The sequence below is a fragment of the Crinia signifera genome, chromosome 1, assembly GCF_055691185.1.
Source record: "Crinia signifera chromosome 1, ASM5569118v1, whole genome shotgun sequence".
Taxonomy (NCBI): domain Eukaryota; kingdom Metazoa; phylum Chordata; class Amphibia; order Anura; family Myobatrachidae; genus Crinia; species Crinia signifera.
Window position 1 is genome coordinate 77595435 of NC_139217.1, and position 22512 is coordinate 77617946.

Consider the following 22512-nt stretch of genomic DNA (forward strand, 5'->3'; position numbering starts at 1 on the left):
CCTCATGGACATCCATGGTCTTATCCCTTCCTATCGTACTTTTTGGATGGGATGTCCCGGATGGATGGCTGGGTGGCAGGGCCCCAGCAAATCTTTTTCTTGCACCTCTTTCTGCGTCATTTGTTGGCTCTTTGTAGCGTCCTAATTTTTTTACCTCTTTGATGGATGAATGGTGGGGAGATGGGTGGTTTCTTTCTCCACATCATCCATTATGGATGAAAATATGTCCTCATGGACATCCATGGTCTTATCCCTTCCTATCGTACTTCTTTTTGGATGGGATGTCCCGGATGGATGGATGGCTGGGTGGCAGGGCCCCAGCAAATCTTTTTCTTGCACCTCTTTCTGCGTCATTTGTTGGCTCTTTGTAGCATCCTAATTTTTTTACCTCTTTGATGGATGAATGGTGGGGAGATGGGTGGTTTCTTTCTCCACATCATCCATTATGGATGAAAATATGTCCTCATGGACATCCATGGTCTTATCCCTTCCTATCGTACTTCTTTTTGGATGGGATGTCCCGGATGGATGGATGGCTGGGTGGCAGGGCCCCAGCAAATCTTTTTCTTGCACCTCTTTCTGCGTCATTTGTTGGCTCTTTGTAGCATCCTAATTTTTTTACCTCTTTGATGGATGAATGGTGGGGAGATGGGTTGTTTCTTTCTCCACATCATCCATTATGGATGAAAATATGTCCTCATGGACATCCATGGTCTTATCCCTTCCTATCGTACTTTTTGGATGGGATGTCCCGGATGGATGGCTGGGTGGCAGGGCCCCAGCAAATCTTTTTCTTGCACCTCTTTCTGCGTCATTTGTTGGCTCTTTGTAGCGTCCTAATTTTTTTACCTCTTTGATGGATGAATGGTGGGGAGATGGGTGGTTTCTTTCTCCACATCATCCATTATGGATGAAAATATGTCCTCATGGACATCCATGGTCTTATCCCTTCCTATCGTACTTCTTTTTGGATGGGATGTCCCGGATGGATGGATGGCTGGGTGGCAGGGCCCCAGCAAATCTTTTTCTTGCACCTCTTTCTGCGTAATTTGTTGGCTCTTTGTAGCGTCCTAATTTTTTTACCTCTTTGATGGATGAATGGTGGGGAGATGGGTGATTTCTTTCTCCACATCATCCATTATGGATGAAAATATGTCCTCATGGACATCCATGGTCTTATCCCTTCCTATCGTACTTCTTTTTGGATGGGATGTCCCGGATGGATGGATGGCTGGGTGGCAGGGCCCCAGCAAATCTTTTTCTTGCACCTCTTTCTGCGTCATTTGTTGGCTCTTTGTAGCGTCCTAATTTTTTTACCTCTTTGATGGATGAATGGTGGGGAGATGGGTGATTTCTTTCTCCACATCATCCATTATGGATGAAAAATATGTCCTCAGGGACATCCATGGTCTTATTCATTCCTAGACCGAGTGCGTGGCTTCGGGAGGAACACACGTGATTTGGTGAAGTGGTGAGGGAGGTAAGGGAAAACACACCTAGCCAGCAAGCTCAAACAAATTAACCTTAGCGGTGAATTGGGTGACAGATGTCGCAGACTAATTGACCCTACTACATAGATAGCGGTCTATAAGGGTAGACCTATATAGGGATATCCTAACCTGGGGTCCTAGAGAGGTGGAGGCCACCAATTACCCCACCCCTGCCACCAATTACCCCACCCCCTCCACCCATTAGGTGATGGATGAGGAGGCAACTGGCAATGCTCCCAGCGTTCAGAAACCACTTGACCTCACGCCAGATAGGGGTGAGGGAGGAAATGGAACTCAAGCGTAGCCTGTCTGATCAAGTTTGATAAGGAGGTAACTTCACAAACGTGACCTCACGCCAGATAGGGGTCTTGTTACATATTAAACTGATCTAATCAGATACTACCTTGCAGACTAAATAAGTGCTGCACGAAACGCCCACTGCTCCTTGGCTGAACATGAGGAAGAGTGCACAATCAAGCCAAACAGGGGTTTTGGTACTTGATTGGATCTTCTACCAGAGGAGCGCAGCTACTAGTATAGCTTTGAACGAAGATCGGTCCTTCTCTATTGGGGAAGAATAGATGTCATCAGTGACATCCAGAGTATTTATCCTCCTTTTGGGATAGTATGGATGGATTGATAAATGTTTGGGAAGAAGTAGTCCCAACAGCTGCTGATGGTCAGCGTACTAGACCAAGTGCGTGGCTTCGGGAGGAACACATGTAATGTGGTGAAGTGGTGAGGGAGGAAATGGAATGCCCGCCTAGCCTGTCTGATCAAGTTTGATAAGGAGGTGGTAACTTCACAAACCACGTGACCTCACGCCAGATAGGGGTCTTGTTAGATATTAAACTGATCCAATCAGATACTACCTTGCAGACACAGTCAATGCTGCACCAAACACCCACTGCTCCTTGGCTGCACATGCCAAACTGCAAAATCAATCCACATTGGGCTCTTGGTACTTGTGTGGAGGTTCTAACAGAGGAGCGCAGCTACAAGGGGGGGGTTATTAAACTGCCACCCTGTCTGCCCCTGTAGTGCTGCTCTGCTTCCAACATGTGCCAGGTTGTAAGTGTAAGGTCCACATGTATGTGATGCCCACTGCTGTCGCCTAGCTTAGTCATCCAGCTACCTTGGGATAACCTAATGGCCCTACTACAGTATATGAAAACGATTTTGTGAGCTGTGAAGTGATCAAAATTGTCTAGAAATGAGTGGAAACTAATGTTATTGAGCTTAATAACACTTTAGGGGCAAAAACAGGCCCGAAAACTATTATTTTAGCAATTTTTAGCATTTTTCCAAATAAATCCAGATCCAAAACCAAAACCAAAACCCGCAAGGGTGGTTTTGCCAAAACCAATCCAGATCCAAAACACGAAGGGAGATCCAAAACCAAAACCCGAAAAAGTGGCCGCCGCACATCTCTAGTATATACTAATCCTGGTTCTATATTGCAAGAATATTGAATAGAAAAGATGATCCACCTCTTTTAGATACTAGGGCTTGGACAACCAGTTGTCGAGATCTAACAATGGTCCATGTTTTCCAAATCACCTAGCTGGTGCACAGGTGTAGTCATTACTATCTGTCACATTTCCCACATCACCTTGCTGGTGCACAGCTGTAGTCATTACTAACTGTCACATTTTCAAACCTGCTGCATTCATTCCTACTATACAGTAGATCCACAGGTTGCCTTAAAAACACAAACTGTTGGTAGCTCTTGAGGACAGGTTTGTCCTCAATCCATCTGCAATGCATCTGCAATCCACAGCATAGTTTCCGATAGTGTGGGCACTGCGAGCAGCTTATCATATTTGATTCTTACTGAATGTAGCCCAAAATGTAGTATGCAATACTGAACCATTTTTTTTCCTCCCCACAGTCTTCTACCACCCTGGAATATGGTCGTATAGTGATTTACACCACAAGTCTGCGTGTGGTGAGAAACACGTTTGAGAGGTGCGAAATGGTGAGGAAAATATTCCAGAATCACAGAGTAAAATTTGAGGAGAAAAATATTGCTCTGAATAGTGACTATGGGAAAGAGCTTGATGAGAGATGTCGCAGGGTGTCTGAAATCCAATCACTACCTGTTGTATTCATCGATGGCCATTATCTTGGGGTAAGTCAAAGTGTTATACTGTATGTACTCTTTTCTAGAGTTGAATGCTACAGTACTTAATTTACCTGACCAAGCTTTAAAAGTAATAACATACAGCATGACCTGTAGGGTATAGAACAGTGATGGGGAACCTTGGCACTCCAACTGTTGTTGACCTACACATCCCAGCATGCCTTGCAACAGTTTTAGCATGGTCAAATATTAAAACTGTAGCAGGGCATGCTGGGATGTGTTGCTCAACAACAGTTGGAGTACCAACGTTCCCCATCACTGGAATAAAAAGTATGCATAACCTCCTCGCAGTGACAGCTTTTGTGGTACTCTCTTAAATTTCGGAACACAATGATTCAGCCTATCAGGAAATGGGTTGTAGTCTCCCTATAATTGGGTTTGGTATGTGCAGATCCGGGTGCGGCTTGAGTAGATTGCTAATGTATATAATTTTGTTTATATTGGTCATTTGGAGTTATTGATAGAATCTGTATACATGAATATAATAACTTTGGTGTATATATAATAATGGGTTCAGGGTACTTACTAGCTTCTGGGTCTTGGGGTCCTACATCACACATCCTACACCCCTATATTTATACTCATCTTTTCTGGAATCTGGCAAGATTCACAGTGAAATTAGGTACAGCCAGCATTTTCATGGAGATTTGCAGTAGGCACAGTAGAAATGCACCAGGAACACCAGGAACCAGGGCAGATGTAAAATGTGCAGACACAGTGTGATCTGTGCATGGTTCTGTAAAAAAAAAAAAGGTACTTGTGTACTAGCACGGAGCCCATCGCATTGCAGAACATATCACATGCGATGGTATGCGATGCGACGCGATATTGGCCGATGTTGTACAATGGCATACAATTTTAAAATTGTATGCCATTGTATATGGCATACAATGCCATACAATGCGATGCGATTATAAATTGTATAAGCACCCTAATGGGTGGTTCCAATGGTTTAATGCAGCCCCACACCACCCCCAAGTATAAACGTGAACCCGAAGCGTGGCGAGCGCAGCGAGCTTGCGAGGGGCGGCGGTACGCGTCCTACGACCTTTTCATACCCCCACTATCCACTTCGGTGTGGAGTTGAGAATAGAAAGTGTGGCGAGCGCAGCGAGCCACCGAGCCCGAAGCGTGGCGAGCGCTGCGAGCCCCGCGCGGGGACGCGGATACCTTCACAGGTATCCGCGTCCGCTCGCGGGCTTCACAGGTATCCGCGTCCGCTCGCCACGCTTCAGGCTCGGTGGCTCGCTGCGCTCGCCACACCTTCTATTCTCAACTCCACGCCGACGTGGATAGTGGGGGTATGAAAAGGTCGTAGGACGCGTACCGCCACCCCTCGCGGGCTCGCTGCGCTCGCCACTCTTCGGATTCACGTTTATACTTGGGGGGTGGCTTGGGGGTGCATTTAAGCATTGTAAGCACCCATTAGGGTGCTTAAAAGCACCCATTAGGGTGCTTATACAATTTAATATCGAATATGAGTTAAAATCGCGTCGCATTGCATGCCATCGGGTGTATGGCATGCGATGCGATTCGATTAAAAAATCGGGCGACTAATTATCGGGGCGCCGTGCTAGTACACAAGTACCAAAAAAATGTGTAAAAAATAAAAATAAAAGAAAAAAATTTCAAAAAACGACATGGGGTCCCCCCTCGTGAGCATAACCAGCCCAGGCTCAAATAGCCAGTCCTGGTTTCAAAAAATCACAGGGCAAACTGACTAGGAGTCCCCTAGATTTTTTAAAACCAGCCCTGGGCTCAATGGCCAGTCATTGTTCCCAAAAGACGAGGGACAAAACGAGAAGGAGTCCCCCGTATTTCAAGAACCAGCACCGGCCCAACCAGCTAGCAGCAGCGGTGTAGCTAGGTGCCATGGTGCCTGGAGCAAGGGCATATTTCGCAACCCCCCCCCCCCCTCCTCCCAGTAATGAATTGGGGGCATGACTAACATGTGTTGGCATGTTACATTTGAAATATATAAGACACTGTAACGGAATCTGCTGCACTATATAAGACACTGTAACGGAATCTGCTGCACTATATAAGACGCTGTAACGGAATCTGCTGCGCTATATAAGACACTGTAACGGAATCTGCTGCACTATATAAGACGCTGTAACGGAATCTGCTGCGCTATATAAGACACTGTAACGGAATCTGCTGCGCTATATAAGACACTGTAACGGAATCTGCTGCGCTATATAAGACACTGTAACGGAATCTGCTGCACTATATAAGACACTGTAACGGAATCTGCTGCGCTATATAAGACGCTGTAACGGAATCTGCTGCGCTATATAAGACGCTATAACGGAATCTACTGCGCTATATAAGACACTGTAACGGAATCTGCTGCGCTATACAAGACACTGTAACGGAATCTGCTGCGCTATATAAGACACTGTAACGGAATCTGCTGCGCTATATAAGACGCTTAAACGGAATCTGCTGCTCTATATAAGACGCTGTAACGGAATCTACTGTGCTATATAAGACACTGTAACGGAATTTGCTGCGCTATATAAGACACTAACGGAATCTGCTGCGCTATATAAGACACTGTAACGGAATCTGCTGCACTATATAAGATGCTGTAACGGAATCTACTGTGCTATATAAGACACTGTAACGGAATCTGCTGCGCTATATAAGACACTGTAACGGAATCTGCTGCGCTATATAAGACACTGTAACGGAATCTGCTGCACTATATAAGACACTGTAACGGAATCTGCTGCGCTATATAAGACGCTGTAACGGAATCTGCTGCGCTATATAAGACGCTATAATGGAATCTACTGCGCTATATAAGACACTGTAACGGAATCTGCTGCGCTATACAAGACACTGTAACGGAATCTGCTGCACTATATAAGACGCTGTAACGGAATCTGCTGCGCTATATAAGACGCTTAAACGGAATCTGCTGCTCTATATAAGACACTGTAACGGAAACTACTGCGCTATATAAGACCCTGTAACGGAATCTACTGTGCTATATAAGACACTGTAACGGAATCTGCTGCGCTATATAAGACACTAACGGAATCTGCTGCGCTATATAAGACCCTGTAACGGAAAGGCAGCCTAGTGATGATAACACCACCACATTATCCTGTGTCTCTTACTTCTGTATTTGGGGGAATGCTTACTTTAATTAAGGGACAGAGCTTTGTAGCTTCCTCCCCTCACTCCCCCTCCTCACTCCCATCTGTGTGCACTCATCAGCGGCAATACTGGGGGTCCGCTGATGTGTGTGCACAAGTCAAAGGTTAAAGTTAATACTTTACAGTTACGGAGGGAGACGCTGGCTGTCCGAGCTGGCAGGTGAGAAGTGCCAGACGCGAGCTGCTTCCCCGGCACTGTGAGCCTCTGATCCTCTGTCTGCAGCCCCGGAGAACACAAGCAGCCTGCACCAGCGTCATGCCTGTGTCTGTGGGCTGTGCTCAGAGCTGCAGCCCTGTCTGATCTCAAGCAGCGTCCAGCAACAGACATCAGGCTGTAGGTACGCTCATTGACAGGGCCAGCAGCTAGGCGCCGGGCACGGCAGCTGCCGGCACACGCTGCCCGCCATTAGTGTAGTTAGTATGATACTTGCAGGGGATCATTTGCGGAGGGGGGGCGGGCCGGCGGCGCCATTCCACCAATCAGCGCCCGGAGCATGAGCTCCGGTGGCTCCACCCTCCCTACGCCTCTGGCTAGCAGGGTAATGCCACGGCCAGGGGGAGACTTTTTATACAAGTTGCCCCGGTCAAAGCATTTACCCCCTGACTGGTTAGCCTGGATAGAGATCCTGGGGTAGTGGGGACCCCCCCCCCCCCCCAATGAATAGGACTCCCTTCCAGAATTTACCTGCCCAGACTGAAGCACGGGGCTGTCCCTGATGGACAGTGGGCATCAGGCTGATATATGTGTAAAAATAGAAATAAGTATTGTGTGTTGCTATGGAACCCAGCAAGCCTGGGTTCCACAGCAATGCAGGGACTTGGGCACCGCATGCAGGGACTTGGAGAACTACAAGTCCCAGCATGCAGGGCATTAAAGATCCCGCTGGAACTTGTAGTTCCACACCAGTACAAATAGTGAAATAAAAAAAACACACACAGCAGTAAACATTATTACACACTGAGATCCTTGACACGTAGGTAAGTATCCTCCGTCCACCGGTCCTGAAGAAAATCCATATGGGGTACCTGTACTCATGGGGGTCCTCCGGTGTAGATCACATCCTCATCACTCCAAGTAGGCATCACAGGGACTTGGCAAAATAAAAAACGCTGTACGCGAGGCCAGTATGGACTGGAGAGAAGCCGGAGAATGTGTGCCTAGTGGCATAGCGACTCCTGATTGGTCGATAGACAGTAAGGTGCAGGGATCCGTAGCCTGAGACAGAGAACTGCAGGCAGCTGGGGACAGTGAGGAGAAGGGAGTGAGGACAGGGCAGCAGCGCACCGCTGGTATACCAATATAATTACTAAAACGAGCGCCCAGCAATGCTGCTTGCTTCAGGAGCAGCATAGAAGGGTGGCCGGGCTGAGGCATTGGTCTAGTTGCACTACACGCCCCGTGGTCTTCTTTTCCTTTCCTAAAGTGAACCAGAGAAAGCAGCAGAATGGGGTGGGTGTTGCAGGAATGCAGTGTCACCTCCTTGGAGGTGGCACTGGTTATGACATGCCTGCATTTTTGCTGTTACTCCCTGTTACCTACCCTAAATGGTGTATTGGTCAACGAGTCAACCAACTCAAGGTCGACATGCATTGGGTATACCACTGAAGGTCGTCATGGCTTTGGTCAACACCTGAAATAGGTCAACATGGATGGAAGGCCGACACAAGCATTAGGCTGACAATGGCTAGGTCGATGGTCAAAAGGTTGACATGGGTTTTTCACTTTTTTGTCCTGAATGTCATCATGGTCGACACCCCTTGCATGGCTTGCTGCACTAACAATGCTTCGGCACACTATTCTATTCTACCTCCACACCCTAGGGGATGGTAGGGTGTGATATACCGCATGTCGGCTCAAAAAAAGGTAAAAAATCCATGGTGACCTTTTGAATGTCGACCTAATGCTTGTGTCAACCTATTTCAGGTGTTGACCTAAGGCATGTCGGTCTTCAGTGGCCGACCCAATTCATGTCAACCTTAGGTGTGTTGACTTCAGACCATATACCCCCTAAATGGTTACTGTCTGTAAATTTTGGTTGTCTACTTTTAAAGTCTCCTCTCCTGGAGAAGCCTGGAGAGGAGACTGTCAGCAGCACTTTGGGGGCAGGGCCTGAAGCAGACGTCTTTAAGCCCCACCCCCAGTATTGCAAATCCTGCAATCCACGGGTCTTCGTGGAGGGGCTGGGGCTACATGACGTAATTTGCATGTTTAGCCCTGTCCCCTCCCCCTCAAAAGCAGCGAATCACAGGAAATGACCGCTGTCGCTGGGGAGATTTATTTATTTATTAACAGTTTCTTATATAGGGCAGCATATTCCATTGCGATTTAAAAAGGAGACAGTGATACAACAAACCGGGTATTTACAGACAGTCAAAAGGTAGGAGGGCCCTGCTCGCAAGCTGGGCCGCCGGTATCCAGGAGGGTTGCCCACCTTTCTGGGGGGCTGGGAGGGGGACCCGATTTTCGGGAGTCTCCTGGCCATTCCGGGAGGGTAAGCAACCCTGCTGTAAATCACTCTGCAATAAAAAATGCTAAAACAGGTGCGATTATACCGGCACCTTGGCAAGTGTGACAATTATCACTCCATTGCTTGAAGACTGGCATTGCTTTTAAACATGAATCAGTCCCTGTTCATAGGCAAACGCAGGGCCGGATTTAGGGGTCTTGTCTCCCCCAGGCACCACACTGTTGGACCCAGTGGTGCAAGTAGAATTTTTTTCTTGGTGGTACTAATAGCCTCCACCAAAAATGGGCGGGGCCATGTGTCATGAGGGGGCATCACACAAAGCTAGAGGAGTGACTAAATGACAATAGTAGCATGGCATCAGGAGACAGGGAATGACTGGGGTGGGTTGGCTGTTGCTTGGGTAGTTGCTAAATTGTAGTGGGCTAAAGGACCTTCCATGCCCAGGGGGAGGAGCAAGGCTGGAGGGCTTACTCCTTCAGTATGCACGCCACCACTGGTTGCCTTTTGTAACCAGGTGGCGAGTGAAGAGAGCCCGCGAGGGTCCGTTTGGGCCCACTTTTCCAACAATGCTCCTCCTCTCTCCGCCACTTCTTCTCTCCTGTCACATCACTAGGTCCCTTAGCCCACTTGAATTTAGACCTAACCCTCTTGCTTGTGGGAGAGCCGGGCAGCTTGTGCTTACAATTGTGGAGCGTGCTCTTCATGCTGTCTGCGCCTCTGATGCCTATCAGTGTGACAGGCTAAATCAGCAGTAGCCGGTAGCTGCATACAGCACCAATCATAATGCTGGGTGGGCGGGCTGCGGATGCAGACTTAAAATAAAAATAGAATTGAAAGTGTGTCAGGGGGTAAGTGGTACTGCGTACCTGCAACATATTTCTGACAGGTACTCCGTACCACGCCGTACCCCATTACTTGCAACACTGGTTGGACCCCCCCGTGTACCTGGTCGGCACTCAGTCCCGCCGCCCGGCTCAGCCTCTCTGCCTTCTCCTGCAGCTGCCGCTCCTCGCACTGCAGGTTGGTGACGGAGCTGGAAAGCGGCCCCACCAGCGCGTCCTCCAGATGCCTCTCCACGCCGCCGGAACATCTCTGCCTGCAGCCCCTGCAGGTTCCCCCTGTCATCTTTCTGCAGCTGGCGGCCGGCCACACTGACACCTCAGCCACCGACGGCCACAGTGTTCTGGAGGCTGCAGCACACAGTACAGCCTCGAGCTGGCACAGGTCACTAGCTCCAGGTCTCTATGGGCAGCTGTGCAAAGGGGTGATGTTAGTGCTCCTGCTTCCTGTTCGGCTATCCGGTGCTGCTGCCCGTAGAGACCCGGAGCTAGTGACATGTGCCGGGCGAGGCTCCTGGCTGCCTGCCGCCCACAGCTTGTGCCGCCCCTAGGCCCGTGCCTCACGGGCCTAGTGGCAAATCCGGCTCTGGGCAAACGCAGGGGGCTTTCTGGTTTTCCAGAAACCCCCCTCCTCTTGGCAAGTGCCTTAAATGATGACAATAGCACTGGTATATAATATGATCAATAGAGCTGCCACCACATCATGCAGTGTAAGGGACAGAGCTGCTGCACATGCCCAGTGTACCAGCTTCTTCTACCACATTTACTGTATGTGGGGATCTGAGACCTCAAACATTGCAATAGACCAGAAAGTAGCTGCCAGGAGGAAGAGACAGGAGCCTTACCACGAAGTGGGAGATTGCAAGCTTAGAAAATGCAGTACTGGTTATTATTATGTTTGTGTATTTATTTATTATATGTTTAACCTTTTCTTGACCACTTATTTAAATGTTTGAAACAGCCTATACTACAGACCATCTGTACTGGTAAATATTTATACTGTATTTCATACAGTATACAGTGTATAAAAATACTAATATTCAGGGCTTTTACTGCCCCCCCCCCAGACTCCTTTAAAAATCCTGTGTTTGCCACTGCTGTTCTTTTTCCAGGATACATGTTGCACTTGCAATTAAAACATAAATTCTGTACAGTCAGCCTAAACCCCACAATGAGCATTCTGTACTTTGCAATTAACATTAACATAGAGCTTATTGTTTGTGTTATTATTTCATGAACAGGGTGCTGAAAAAATACTCTCAATGAATGAATCAGGGGAACTTCAGGACCTGCTAATGAAGATTGAGGTGACTGAACCTTTCAAAAATATTTTATATTTACTGTATTACAGTTTTAGTAACGAAACATGTTTATTGAACACCTTCAAAAATATATGTCATTATTTTTTAAAGCTGAGTGGAGCTCATGGAATATTCTGGTTTATGATCCTTATATTGTGTTATTTATAAACCTTCAAAAGGAGTCTTGATCGATGACATCGCACCGAAAGATCAAATAAAGAAGTGCTTTATAGTGTAAATATGAATAAATGGCATAATCTTACATTACACATGATATAGTTAACCACTCACACAGAAAGTATTTATTAAGGCAGTGATTCTCAGCTTCAACCCTCAAGCTTTCCCAACAGGCCATGATTTAAGGATTTCTGTCTGTGGAAGTACAGTAGGTGGCATAATTACAGACCCAGCAAAACAGATTGACTCACCTGTGCTTGACTAAACCTGGGTACACACTAGACAACATTGACAGATTCCAACAGTCCGGAACGACAAACCATTTAAATTGTCAAGTGTGTACACACTATTGTATTTCACTGATCATTTATTTATTATTGACTGTATTAACAGTTTCTTATATATCGCTCTCACATCCGGGGGGCACCGACCCTGGTAAAATGAAGGGCCGTGGCAAATGGGGGTGTGTGTATGCCAGGAAGGGGTGTGGCCATGCCCTGTGTTAAAAAGCAGCATCCTGTCCTCTCCTTCCCACTGCCCTACTCTTTAATGGGCGAGGGGGGAGCGGGACCTGAGCCCCTCCATCAGGCCCAGGCCTGGGTAAAAACCAGGGCCCCTGCCGGGCCCGTCCAGCGAGCCCGGCCCGGGTAATTAGTACCTGCTCCCCCTCTCTCTCGGCTGCCCTGAGCGCATCTACATTTGTGCTGCACACAGATCCGGCTCTACCATTAGACAGCTGCCTAGAGTGCTGGGATCTGGGAGGCACTACTGAGTCTGCTTATCATAAAATTTAAGGATACCTATGAGGAAGACATCCTTGTTGTACTTAATGGAGGTAGCAGATATGACACCATCTCCGTGCTTGAGTGACCTGAAGTGGGTATTGGTGGAAGTGAGGGTGGTGGTGGGGGCAGTAGATTGAAGTTCTTCCTAGAGTGCTAAGAAGCCTTACACCGGCCATGGTGCAGCGAGGATGTCCAATCCCTATGAAAAAAAGGTTCTCCATCTGAGAAACAACCAGCCCAGGGCTATGACCTTGGTGGCTATAAGGTTAGTGGTAAGAACTAATATGGCTCTTTACAGGCAGCCTACAGGTGCCAGAAAGTGCCTTGCATGCTGGCACTTGTAGAACCAAAGTTCCCGACACTCAGCTGTTCCTCTCCACCAATCCTAACTCAGCAAGTTGGTTAAAGCAGAAGTGCTGGCAATCAGTAAATGCCTGTGCAATGTCACTTCTCGCCACATTTTTAGCCCCCCTACATAGCTGGCTGCTGTTTGTCTACCCAGTTTTGTTATTGCCAAGACCCGATCAACTATTGTCTCCAGTCAGGTGGACCAGTTATTGTCAAGTCCAACTCAGCAACTGCTTGGTCTGTATTGTAATAATCATTATTGTTAATCAAATTCTAAAGCTCCATACAAAAATAATGAATTAATATAGTTAAGCGTAAAATTAATTCAAGAATAATACTTGATTGCAAGAATGTCATGTCCCGGTGGCGATGGGCAAAAACCAGCCCATCTATTGTCTCTGGTTCCAGACAGGTCAGTTATTGCCAAGTCTTGATCAATGACTGCCTCAGGTGCCAGTTTAGCTTGGCTAAAATCTCCGCCATCATCTGTTCCAGTCTGATTTCCTGCACTCCATTGCATCCGGGGTCAATCTGGTCCAGTTGTTCCAAGCAGATCTGAACCAACTTTCTCCATTCTTCAGCCTGCTAGTAGTCGTCCCTAACCTATTAGTCCTGCCCTGTGTTTTTTCAGTTTGGCCTAATGACTAGCTGTTCTATGAAGTAGATGTAAAGAATATCCACCCCCCTCAACTTCGACATACTATACACACTGCCACGTCATCTTCTCTCACTCCTGAAATCTCTCCATGAATTACAGATCCCCCATGACAAAGAACAATTAATAATAAAATAATAGGGGCAAGCCTATAAAACAAAGATATTCAACAGAGAGATCCAAGTAGAATATCAGTTTGTAATTCTGAGCATAAAGTCGAGTAGGGAACAATACCACAATTCAGTGCAAGACATAACAGGACATAACAGGGATGTACAACGTGATTTAGAGAGTACCCTGATCATGAGAGTTTGCATCTTACTTTATTTTTATTCTAGAGCAAAACTTCTAACTGGTCATTGTGAAAAAGGTCAGGAACCCAAACCCAGTGCTACATTAGGCAGCTGTAGGCATCTGCCTAGGGCATCAGCATCTGGGAGACCACAATCAAGCCACCTAGTACAAAATCATATTGGGCAAACAACATATGAGAGCATATTAGGAATAGCAGATTAATTTCTTCTTATAACATTACAAGCCGGAGGTATAACGTTAATAAAGAGATACATTATCTGCAGGGGTCACACACAAAGATGGAGATGTGGTGTTCTGGGAAGTGGGAGTGGAGTGAGGGGTAGCTTGCAGCTTTTGCCTAGGGTGCTGAGTAATCTTGCACTGGCCCTCGAAGGGCCATAATGACAAGATTATCAGGGGGAAATTTACTTAGATCAAATGGGTACAAATGGGTACAAATGGGTATGACCCAGCGGCAGGAAAATTTACAAACAGACGTATTCAGCTGATTTTACATTTTTACGAACAGCAAGTTCAGCCAAATTCGGCTGTACGGATGAATAGACCATCGATAGAACTTGGCTGCAAATGGATCAGATAGTCTAAATTACAATCATCCATGCAGAGGTGCCTATATTACTTACTGTTTGAGTCTACATGAATTTTGGGCCATCAAACAGATTTGGAAATCATAAAGTTACAGGGAACATTGGGCCTGATGCAGTAAGGATTGCATATGATAAGCTTATCATATGTGATCCTTAAGCAATGCAAATGCAGGAGGAGTTGCATACAGATGGAGCCGCTCTTTTCCAGCGGTGGTCTGGCGGTCGGATCGCCTACCGCCAGCAGCCGGAAGGGGAAGTGCACTCATGAGCGTCCCCTTCCAACGGAGTTTCCCGCTGGTCCCCACCGCTTCCCTGCCAATCAGGACACAGTCCTTGGCCGGCCACTCCCAGAAATCTGCAGCCGCCCCGTCCCTCCCCACAAATGCCTCTGCCTGTCAAAACTTTACGGCAAAAGCTTATGGGATCCAACCTGAATTGGCTCCATTGTTATGACTTCGTTCCACATAATGTTTGTGGTTCACAGCTTTCATTATGTCACTTGAAGTTTTTGTAGTTAATTAAAATTGTTTTTATATTACCTCCTCCATAAATTAGACCTTTTCTCTAATTATGTTTTTTCTTTGTGTTTTTGTACAGAGAGTTCAGCACCCCCATGCATGTGCCTCTTGTGGGGGGTTTGGCTTCCTTCCTTGTCTTGTGTGCCATGGAAGCAAGATGTCAGTGTTCCGGAACTGCTTCACAGACTCTTTTAAAGCCTTAAAGTGTACAGCATGCAATGAGAACGGGCTGCAGCGCTGTAAAATATGCACTGGTTAAGGCAATTGAACATTATTTGCTAAGCCTCATTTTGCAATGGATAATTTCTTACTTGTTTTTTAAGGTGATATTTACATCAATAAAATAAATTTGTACTTACGTGTTCATCAGTGTTTTATCATAATTACAACATGCATTCATTTGTTTTAAGGATCTAAAAATAAACATTTCAGCAGATACGAGATTTAAATTAATTAAGTTGTTTTTAAGGAATGTAAATGGCAGAGAGCTTATATTTAACAATTATACACTTGTTAGGGGTTGTGGCGTTACGGCCAGATGTAGGTGGTGGCGGCTTCCACCCGGCTCCAGGCAACACAGTGCTGGGCAGCCTGGGAGCCGAAGGGTGCCTAGCAATGGGGATGCCGGACTCAGACGGCGTTCTCCCTTGCTAGGTAAATAATTAATCATGCAGGAAGGGAAGCCAAGACATGCAGCACAGCAGCTGCACGTCATTTCTTTAATTATTGTTCTGTAGCAGCCATTGCCAGCCTGGGGATAAAAACCTATTCCTGTTTCAGATCTCTGCTGGTGATAGTCTCTCCTTCCTGGATTTATTCCCAGTCCACTGTGCTACACTACATTGCTCCTGCTGAGAACCGGTCTTGTGTAGCTCAGTCTCATGTCTGCAAACAGGTGTACTTTTTTCTCTTCATGTCTTGTATTGTCCTATTCTTGTGTGGTGTATGGTGTGGGGTGTATTTTTGCGAGGTGTATATTGTGTGATGTATAGTTTCTTGAGCCTGGGTCACTTCTGCTAATACTCACCCAGAGTAGTTCTGTAACCCATATTTAGTACTCTCCACCACTACCCAGCTCCTTACAGACCCCACACTATACCTAGCCTTACCCCTGCCTATATAATATCTTGCCTCAGATCACTACACTCCTCTATCTTCTATCCGCACTGTCCTATATCCTCTACTGACAGTAGCCCCGGTCATTTGGAGGTGAGCTCACACTGGCATCTGTGGCGTAAGTCCTGGTGACATCCCAGTACCGGTAGGCATAACTGGCCTTAAGGGCCTTAAGGGAAAGTGGCTATTATAGACTCGAAGACCCACTGGTCTCCTCTGTAGGTCTCACTTTTAGGTGTACTAGGGTGGATGTCCAGACGATCCGCCATCTGTACTACCTTGCATTGTGACTTCTGCAATTCAAGCCAGCCACACCTAGTCTCTTCATGTACTTCCCTCGAGAGCATATTAGTATCACCAGCCTAAAACGGTAGCCTTGGGTTTTCCTGAACAAATGGATCAAGCCCCACAGGATACGGCCCATATTCTGGCTAGCCAGATTGAAGGTCTGTCCCGAATAAAGGACTTATCTCTGCATGTCTGTTCCCAGGATGAGGGTCAAAGGGTTCTATCCACCCCATTGTCGACTCCAGGGGAACCCAAACTCAATCTTCCTGATCGATTTATGGTTTACTGTAAGCAGTCTCTGAATTTCTGGGAAAGCTGTAAGCTCTACTTCTGGCTCAGACCTCATTCCTCTGGATCAGAAACCCAGCGGGTGAGTATAGTCCTCTCCCTTCTGCAGGGTGATCCACAGTCATGGGTTTTCAGGCTTCCTTTGGCTCATCCCAGTCTTTCCTCTGTGGATTCCTCTTTTAAAGCTTTAGGAATGCTTTATGATGATCTGGATCGGGCAGCATCAGCAGAAGTACATCACTAAAGCAAGGGAAAAATTTGTCAGAGATCTATTGTACCGAATTATGTCGGTGGGCTAACGACTGTGGTTGGAACAATCCAGCCCTGCATAGTCCGTTCCGTTTAGGCCTCACCGAGCAGATTAAAGACTACCTGGTGCAGTATCCGACCCCAGAAACTCTGGACACCCTCATGTAGTTGGCCATAAGTTGACAGACGAATCCACAAACATCGGTTGGAAAATGAGGGTCCTTTACCATCTTCCCGATGGTCAGTTCCAGAGGTTTCTGAGGATGCCGAAGAGCCTATGCAGATCAAGGCATTTTATTTATTACCCCAAGAGAAGAATAGAGGGCGTACCCTCGGATTATGCCTTTAGTGTGGATGCAAGGGGCATTTGGCCAATGCTTGCTCCCAGAAGGTGGAAAACAAGTGGACCTGAGGGAAAAAAGGGGAATTCTTTCACGTCTTTCTTCCCTATCCCCCAATAATTCCTTCTGGCTTCCTTTAAAAAAAAATTGTTTAAAAACTGATGTTGAGGTTCTGGCTTTCTTGGATTCTGGGGCTGCAGGGAACTTCATGGATTTGGAGTTTGCACACTCCCAGGGTATTCTTAAAATTTTTTTGGAGATTGCCATTTCGGTATGTGGTCTTGATGGGAATCCACTCTGGAATGGACACGTGAACTCTTTGTCTTTCTGTAGGTGTCCTTCACTTGGAGGAAATATCTTTTATCCTAATTCTCTGTCCGTTGACTCCTATTGTGCTGAGTCTCCGGTGGCTGAAGTCACATAAACCCAAGGTTTAATTGGAAAACCGGATTTTGTTTCCTGGGGCACAGAGTATTTCTCCAGATACATGTCCATTAACGTTCAATCCTCATTCTCAGTTGCTGAGGGGTTACAAACTCTATACCGATCATTCTCAGATGTTTTTTCCAAAGAGCAGGCAGATTATCTGCCTCCACATCACCTGTACAACTGTGCAATCAAGTTAATAATTGGGTGCTAAATTGCCCAAAGGTCGGTTTTAAGCACTATCCTTGCCAGAAAGGAAATTAATGGAAGAATATGTCCAAGAAAATCTTGAAAAAAGGTTTCATCCGCCCTTTAAAATCACCTGTAGGGGCTGGCTTTTTCTTTGTGGCCAAGAAAGATGTCTCTCTCTGGCCATGCATTGATTATAAGGAGCTGAACAAGGTCACAATTAAGAAATTGTATCCATTGCCCTTGGTTCCAGTATTATTTGATCAATTAAAGGAGGCAGTGATTTTCTTTAAGATTGATCTTCGTGGGGCCTATAACCTTATTAGAATAAGACAGGGGCACTATGAGTATTTGGTCTTGCCATTTGGTCTCTCAAATGCTCCGGACGTTTTTCAAGATCTTATAAATGACATCCTGCGTGACTTTTTAGGAAATTTAGTGGTAGTACTGATATTTTGATCTATTAACATTCGCTTCAGGATCATCAAGATCATGTCAATGCTATGATCCAGAAACTTAGAGAAAATCAAATTTTTATGCTAAACGTGAATTTGAAGTGGATAAGATTGCCTTCTTAGGGTATATCATCACGTCCAAGGGGTTCTCTATGGATCCTAAAAAACTTCAAGCCATTGTTAACTGGGTTCAGCCTACTAATTTAAAAGTGGAACAATGCTTCTTATTGTTCTCTAATTACTGTAGGAGGTTTATCCTCTCTTTTTCCTCATCGTGGCTCCTATTGTGGCACTGACCGAAAAGGGGGCAGATCCCACTTATTGGTCTCCACCAACAGTTAAGGCATTTGTTGACCTAAAAAAGGCATTCACCTCTGCTGTGGTCTTACATCATCCAGATCAAGACTTACTTCATTGTAGAAGTCGATGCCTCTGAAGTTGAAGTATTAGCATTCACCTCTTTTCCAGGAAATTTTCTTCAGCAGAAGTCAATTACGATTTAGGAAACCAAGAGCTCTTAGCGGTTAAACTGGCTTTGGAGGATTGGAGGCATTGGCTAGAGGGGGCCAGGCATAGGGTGGCAGTATTTACAGATCATAAGAATTTGCTGTATACTGAATCAGCCAAACGACTGAATTCTCGACAGGCCTGATGGTCACTTTTTTTTCACTAGATTTAATTTTGTAATTAAGTTCCAACAAGTATCCAAAGATGTGAAGGCCGATGCCTTGGCACATAGTTTCCTGTCAAGCCAAGATGTTGGTAAACCGTCAGTATCAATTTTGTCCCCAACTTGTATCCTTGCCAGTCTTATTGTGGACCTACAGTCTCGCATTTAGTCAGCACATTCCATTCATGTAGGACCTCTGGACACCCAGGGGTAGCGAAAACTTTGAATCTCTTTTTATGTTGTGTTTGGTGGCCTACCATCAAGATGGATGTGCTGGAGTTTGTAAAAGCATGCAAGCATGTCTGTGCCAAGAATAAAAATGCTAGAATTTTTCCCTGTGGACAATTACTACAGTACCATACAGTACAATCAGTACCTTCCAGACCATGGACCCATTTATCTATGGATTTTTATCATTGATTTACCAAGGTCTTCGAAGTGTTCTGTAATCTGGGTTGTGGTTGACCGCTTTAGCAAAATGTTGCTCTGTATTCCACTGGTTAAGTTACCTAGTGCTAAAGACTTGGCAGCACTTTTTTTTTTAGCATATCTTTAAAATACATGGTCTTCCTCAGGACATTGTCTCAGGTAGGGGTACTCAATTCATTGCTCGTTTTTGGAAATCTTTTTGTTCTGACTTAGGTATTAATCTCAGCTTTTCATCCGGATATCATCCACAGTCCAATGGACAAACAGAATGTGTTAATCAGGCCCTGGAGCAGTATTTATGATGCTATGTTTCGAAGTACCAGGGCAACTGCAGAATTTGCCCACAATAATGTCACCTTTCTTTTGTGTTTACGGTTTTCACCCAAAGTCTAATACCTTCACTTAAGCCCAACAGTCGCATTCCTTTAGTTCTCAAGTGTCTCCGAAAAGTTTGGGTACATTTGGGCTTGAAAGGTTCTGCAGCTTGATGGAGGAGGTTCCCACAGGCATGCGATTGGATGTCCACATAAAACATCTGTTCGCAAGCCCAGCGGCCAAATTCGGCATGCAAATGGTCAGTGCAGGCGAACAATTCACTAGGCGGGGTTTAGTACATTTGCTTTGGCCCATGCACGCATCCGAGCAAAGCAATCAGAATAATGCCCTTTATTCCTGGTGGTCCAGTAGCAGCGGGTGGCGTGCCAGCCATCCGCTTACTAGCCGGGGCTGCTACAGCCCCTATGCACGTTTGCACTCGCTCCCAGCAGGGAGCGCATTACCTGATGTCGGGGCCCGGTCATGGCTGCGATCTCCAGCTGTGGTCATGCATACGTGAGTAATGTGACAGTAATAGACACCCAGAATTGCTACTTTGTCACTGACATTTTCCCATCAGTGTAATATATGGAATAAAAAAAGTTAAATAAAGATTTAAAAAGAAGTGCATAAGGTGCATGTTGGCTTTTCCTGGCCTGGAGGCGGGGTAGTGTAAGGGAGGAGGCTGGCTGTCTGGGAGGCAACAAGAAGTTTAACCTTTCTGGTGCTGGACTGCTCTCTCATCACTCCTCTGCCCAGCATTAGCCATGTGGCCCCTGATGTGTTCCGAAGAATAAATCCAACTCCTTTCATTTTAATTTGTAAAGATCATGGAAAATGTCCTCATTTGAAGTAAAATAGGAATCTTCGGTTCTTGTGTAATTTCACGGCGCCATCATGGCGCCGTGCTTCTGAGTCCAGCTGCGGGGCTGAAAACTCCATGCCAACGTGTATAGTTCGTACCCCCACTATCCACGTTGGCATGGAGTTGATTTTAGATAGTGTAGCGAGCCACCGAGCCCGCAGCGTGGGCGAGCGTAGCGAGCCCCGCAAGGGGACACAGGCGCAACACAGACGCATGGCGCCATGGCGCCGTGAAACTACACAAGTACCGAATCTTCAAACGCTGAATTCATATGAAGGATTCCATTAGCCTCAGAGTAACTAAAGGTGTTCGAGTTGTAACATGTAGGTGACTGCTGCCGGGAGTTCAGCCTCGGTAGTGGTCATAATCTGCACTGCAAACACCACTTGCTGACAGTAACACACTGCCAGACAACAGAGTACTCTCCACACTGGGAGAGACACATGGGAGATCCTGGGTAAAACGGTGTAATCCTGGGTGAAAGAGAGTGCCTGGTGCCTTGGTCTAACTAACACAGTGTCCAACAAAAAGTCTGTGTGAGTCACAATATCCAGGTGGTGGACTCGTCACTCAGAACTTAGTGCACAGAACATGGTACTTACTCTGGTGCCGTCTTGGGGAGGAGATGAATCCTCCAATATACGCAGGATAATGAAGTGGCACTCAGAGACTTTGCAAGTAGTTAACAAAAAGACTAGTTTAATCCATTAAATCAACATTTCGGGGCTCGATTACCCCATCTTCAGGATACAGTGAACAAGAAAATAGTGCGCTAAGAGCATATATATAGGGATACAGGTAACAGTTACCCTCCACATCCGTGTACAAAACCAACAAACATACTGTAGTACGATTATATACAAACAAAAAATGAAAAATACACCAGCGCTATCCAACAATAAGGTGAAATCCTTTTTTTGATATTGATTGTAGTCGCAATGGACCTGATATTTTCACAGTGGAACGTAAGGACTCCTACTGACCTCTATAGGGGTCCCTATGTTCACATAAAGGTATCTTTATGTATATCACCCGGGAAAATTCTTCTTCACTACACAAGTTCCTGAGGTATGGAATCACTCCGCTACTGACCTGTATATAAGGCCCTATTTGCACATAAAGGTATCTTTATGGCGGAGTCCCCAACTTCTGTATCACTCGATAATCAATTTCCATAAACCATATGCACACCAGAAGCCACGTGGATCAACACTCACCCCAATAAGAGGCCCTATTTTCACCAAAAGGTTTCTTTGGTCTTTTTTTATTTCTCCAGTAATAGAGGATGTAATCAACCAAGATGCTCCGTACAAAATATATTTTATTCCAGGTACATATTCAGAATAAAAGCAGACAATAAAACTATATTAAAAGTTGCACACTGACGTGTGGGACAAGAAATTTCACACTCCCCTCCTGCATCCGGAACAGGAAAAAGGTGTTTGCTAGATGAAAATAGCAAATGGTCTCACCATCAGATGTGTCCCCTCCTCCTCACCAACGCGTTTCAGGCTCACTGTTCAGCCCTTATAATACGATTATAAATAATAATAATAATAATAATAATAATATTTTTAACTTTTTTTTTGTGGTTCCCTTGTGTGGTACCTACAAAAAAGTTATGATATCCAGTTCCCATTGTGGAAATTTTGTATACTTATTTTAAGTTTCAATAACTCTTTTCTGACATTGTCTTATTGTGCACATGGCACTATTTCAGTTTGCCCACTAGATGTCACTATTACTTGAATCTTCAATACACACATTGGGGGAAATTTACTAAGAATACGAATATGTAAATTTGTATTCGTATTCTTAATACGAATGCATACGACTGGCATCGCCGTCGTATTGCATTTAGGAAAATTTACTGATCAGTCGTATTTGACTGATTCGTATTTTCCGATGGCAAATGGATTCGTATTGTTTCCGATACAAATTCATATTTTAAATACAAATTCATATTTTTAAATACAAATTCGTATTTTAAAATATGGATTCGTATTGTTTCCGATACGAATTCATTTTTTAGATACAAATTCGTATCGGCTGCAGTGGTAAAAATAAAAATAAAATAAATAGTATTAA

General features: G+C 45.6%; 2 protein-coding genes across 2 annotated transcripts in view; both read left to right on the plus strand.

Annotated features, from left to right (window-relative positions):
- GRXCR1 (glutaredoxin and cysteine rich domain containing 1) overlaps nt 1-15151 on the plus strand; it is a 93646-nt gene extending 78495 nt beyond the window's left edge. The window contains exons 2-4 of the mRNA XM_083155436.1: nt 3382-3621; nt 11349-11414; nt 14873-15151. Of these exons, the coding sequence (XP_083011562.1) occupies nt 3382-3621; nt 11349-11414; nt 14873-15052 (486 nt within the window). The 3' untranslated portion in view covers nt 15053-15151. The remainder of the gene's footprint in view (nt 1-3381; nt 3622-11348; nt 11415-14872) is intronic.
- GNPDA2 (glucosamine-6-phosphate deaminase 2) overlaps nt 1-22512 on the plus strand; it is a 435608-nt gene that overhangs the window by 73141 nt on the left and 339955 nt on the right. The gene's annotated exons all lie outside the window — the stretch shown is intronic.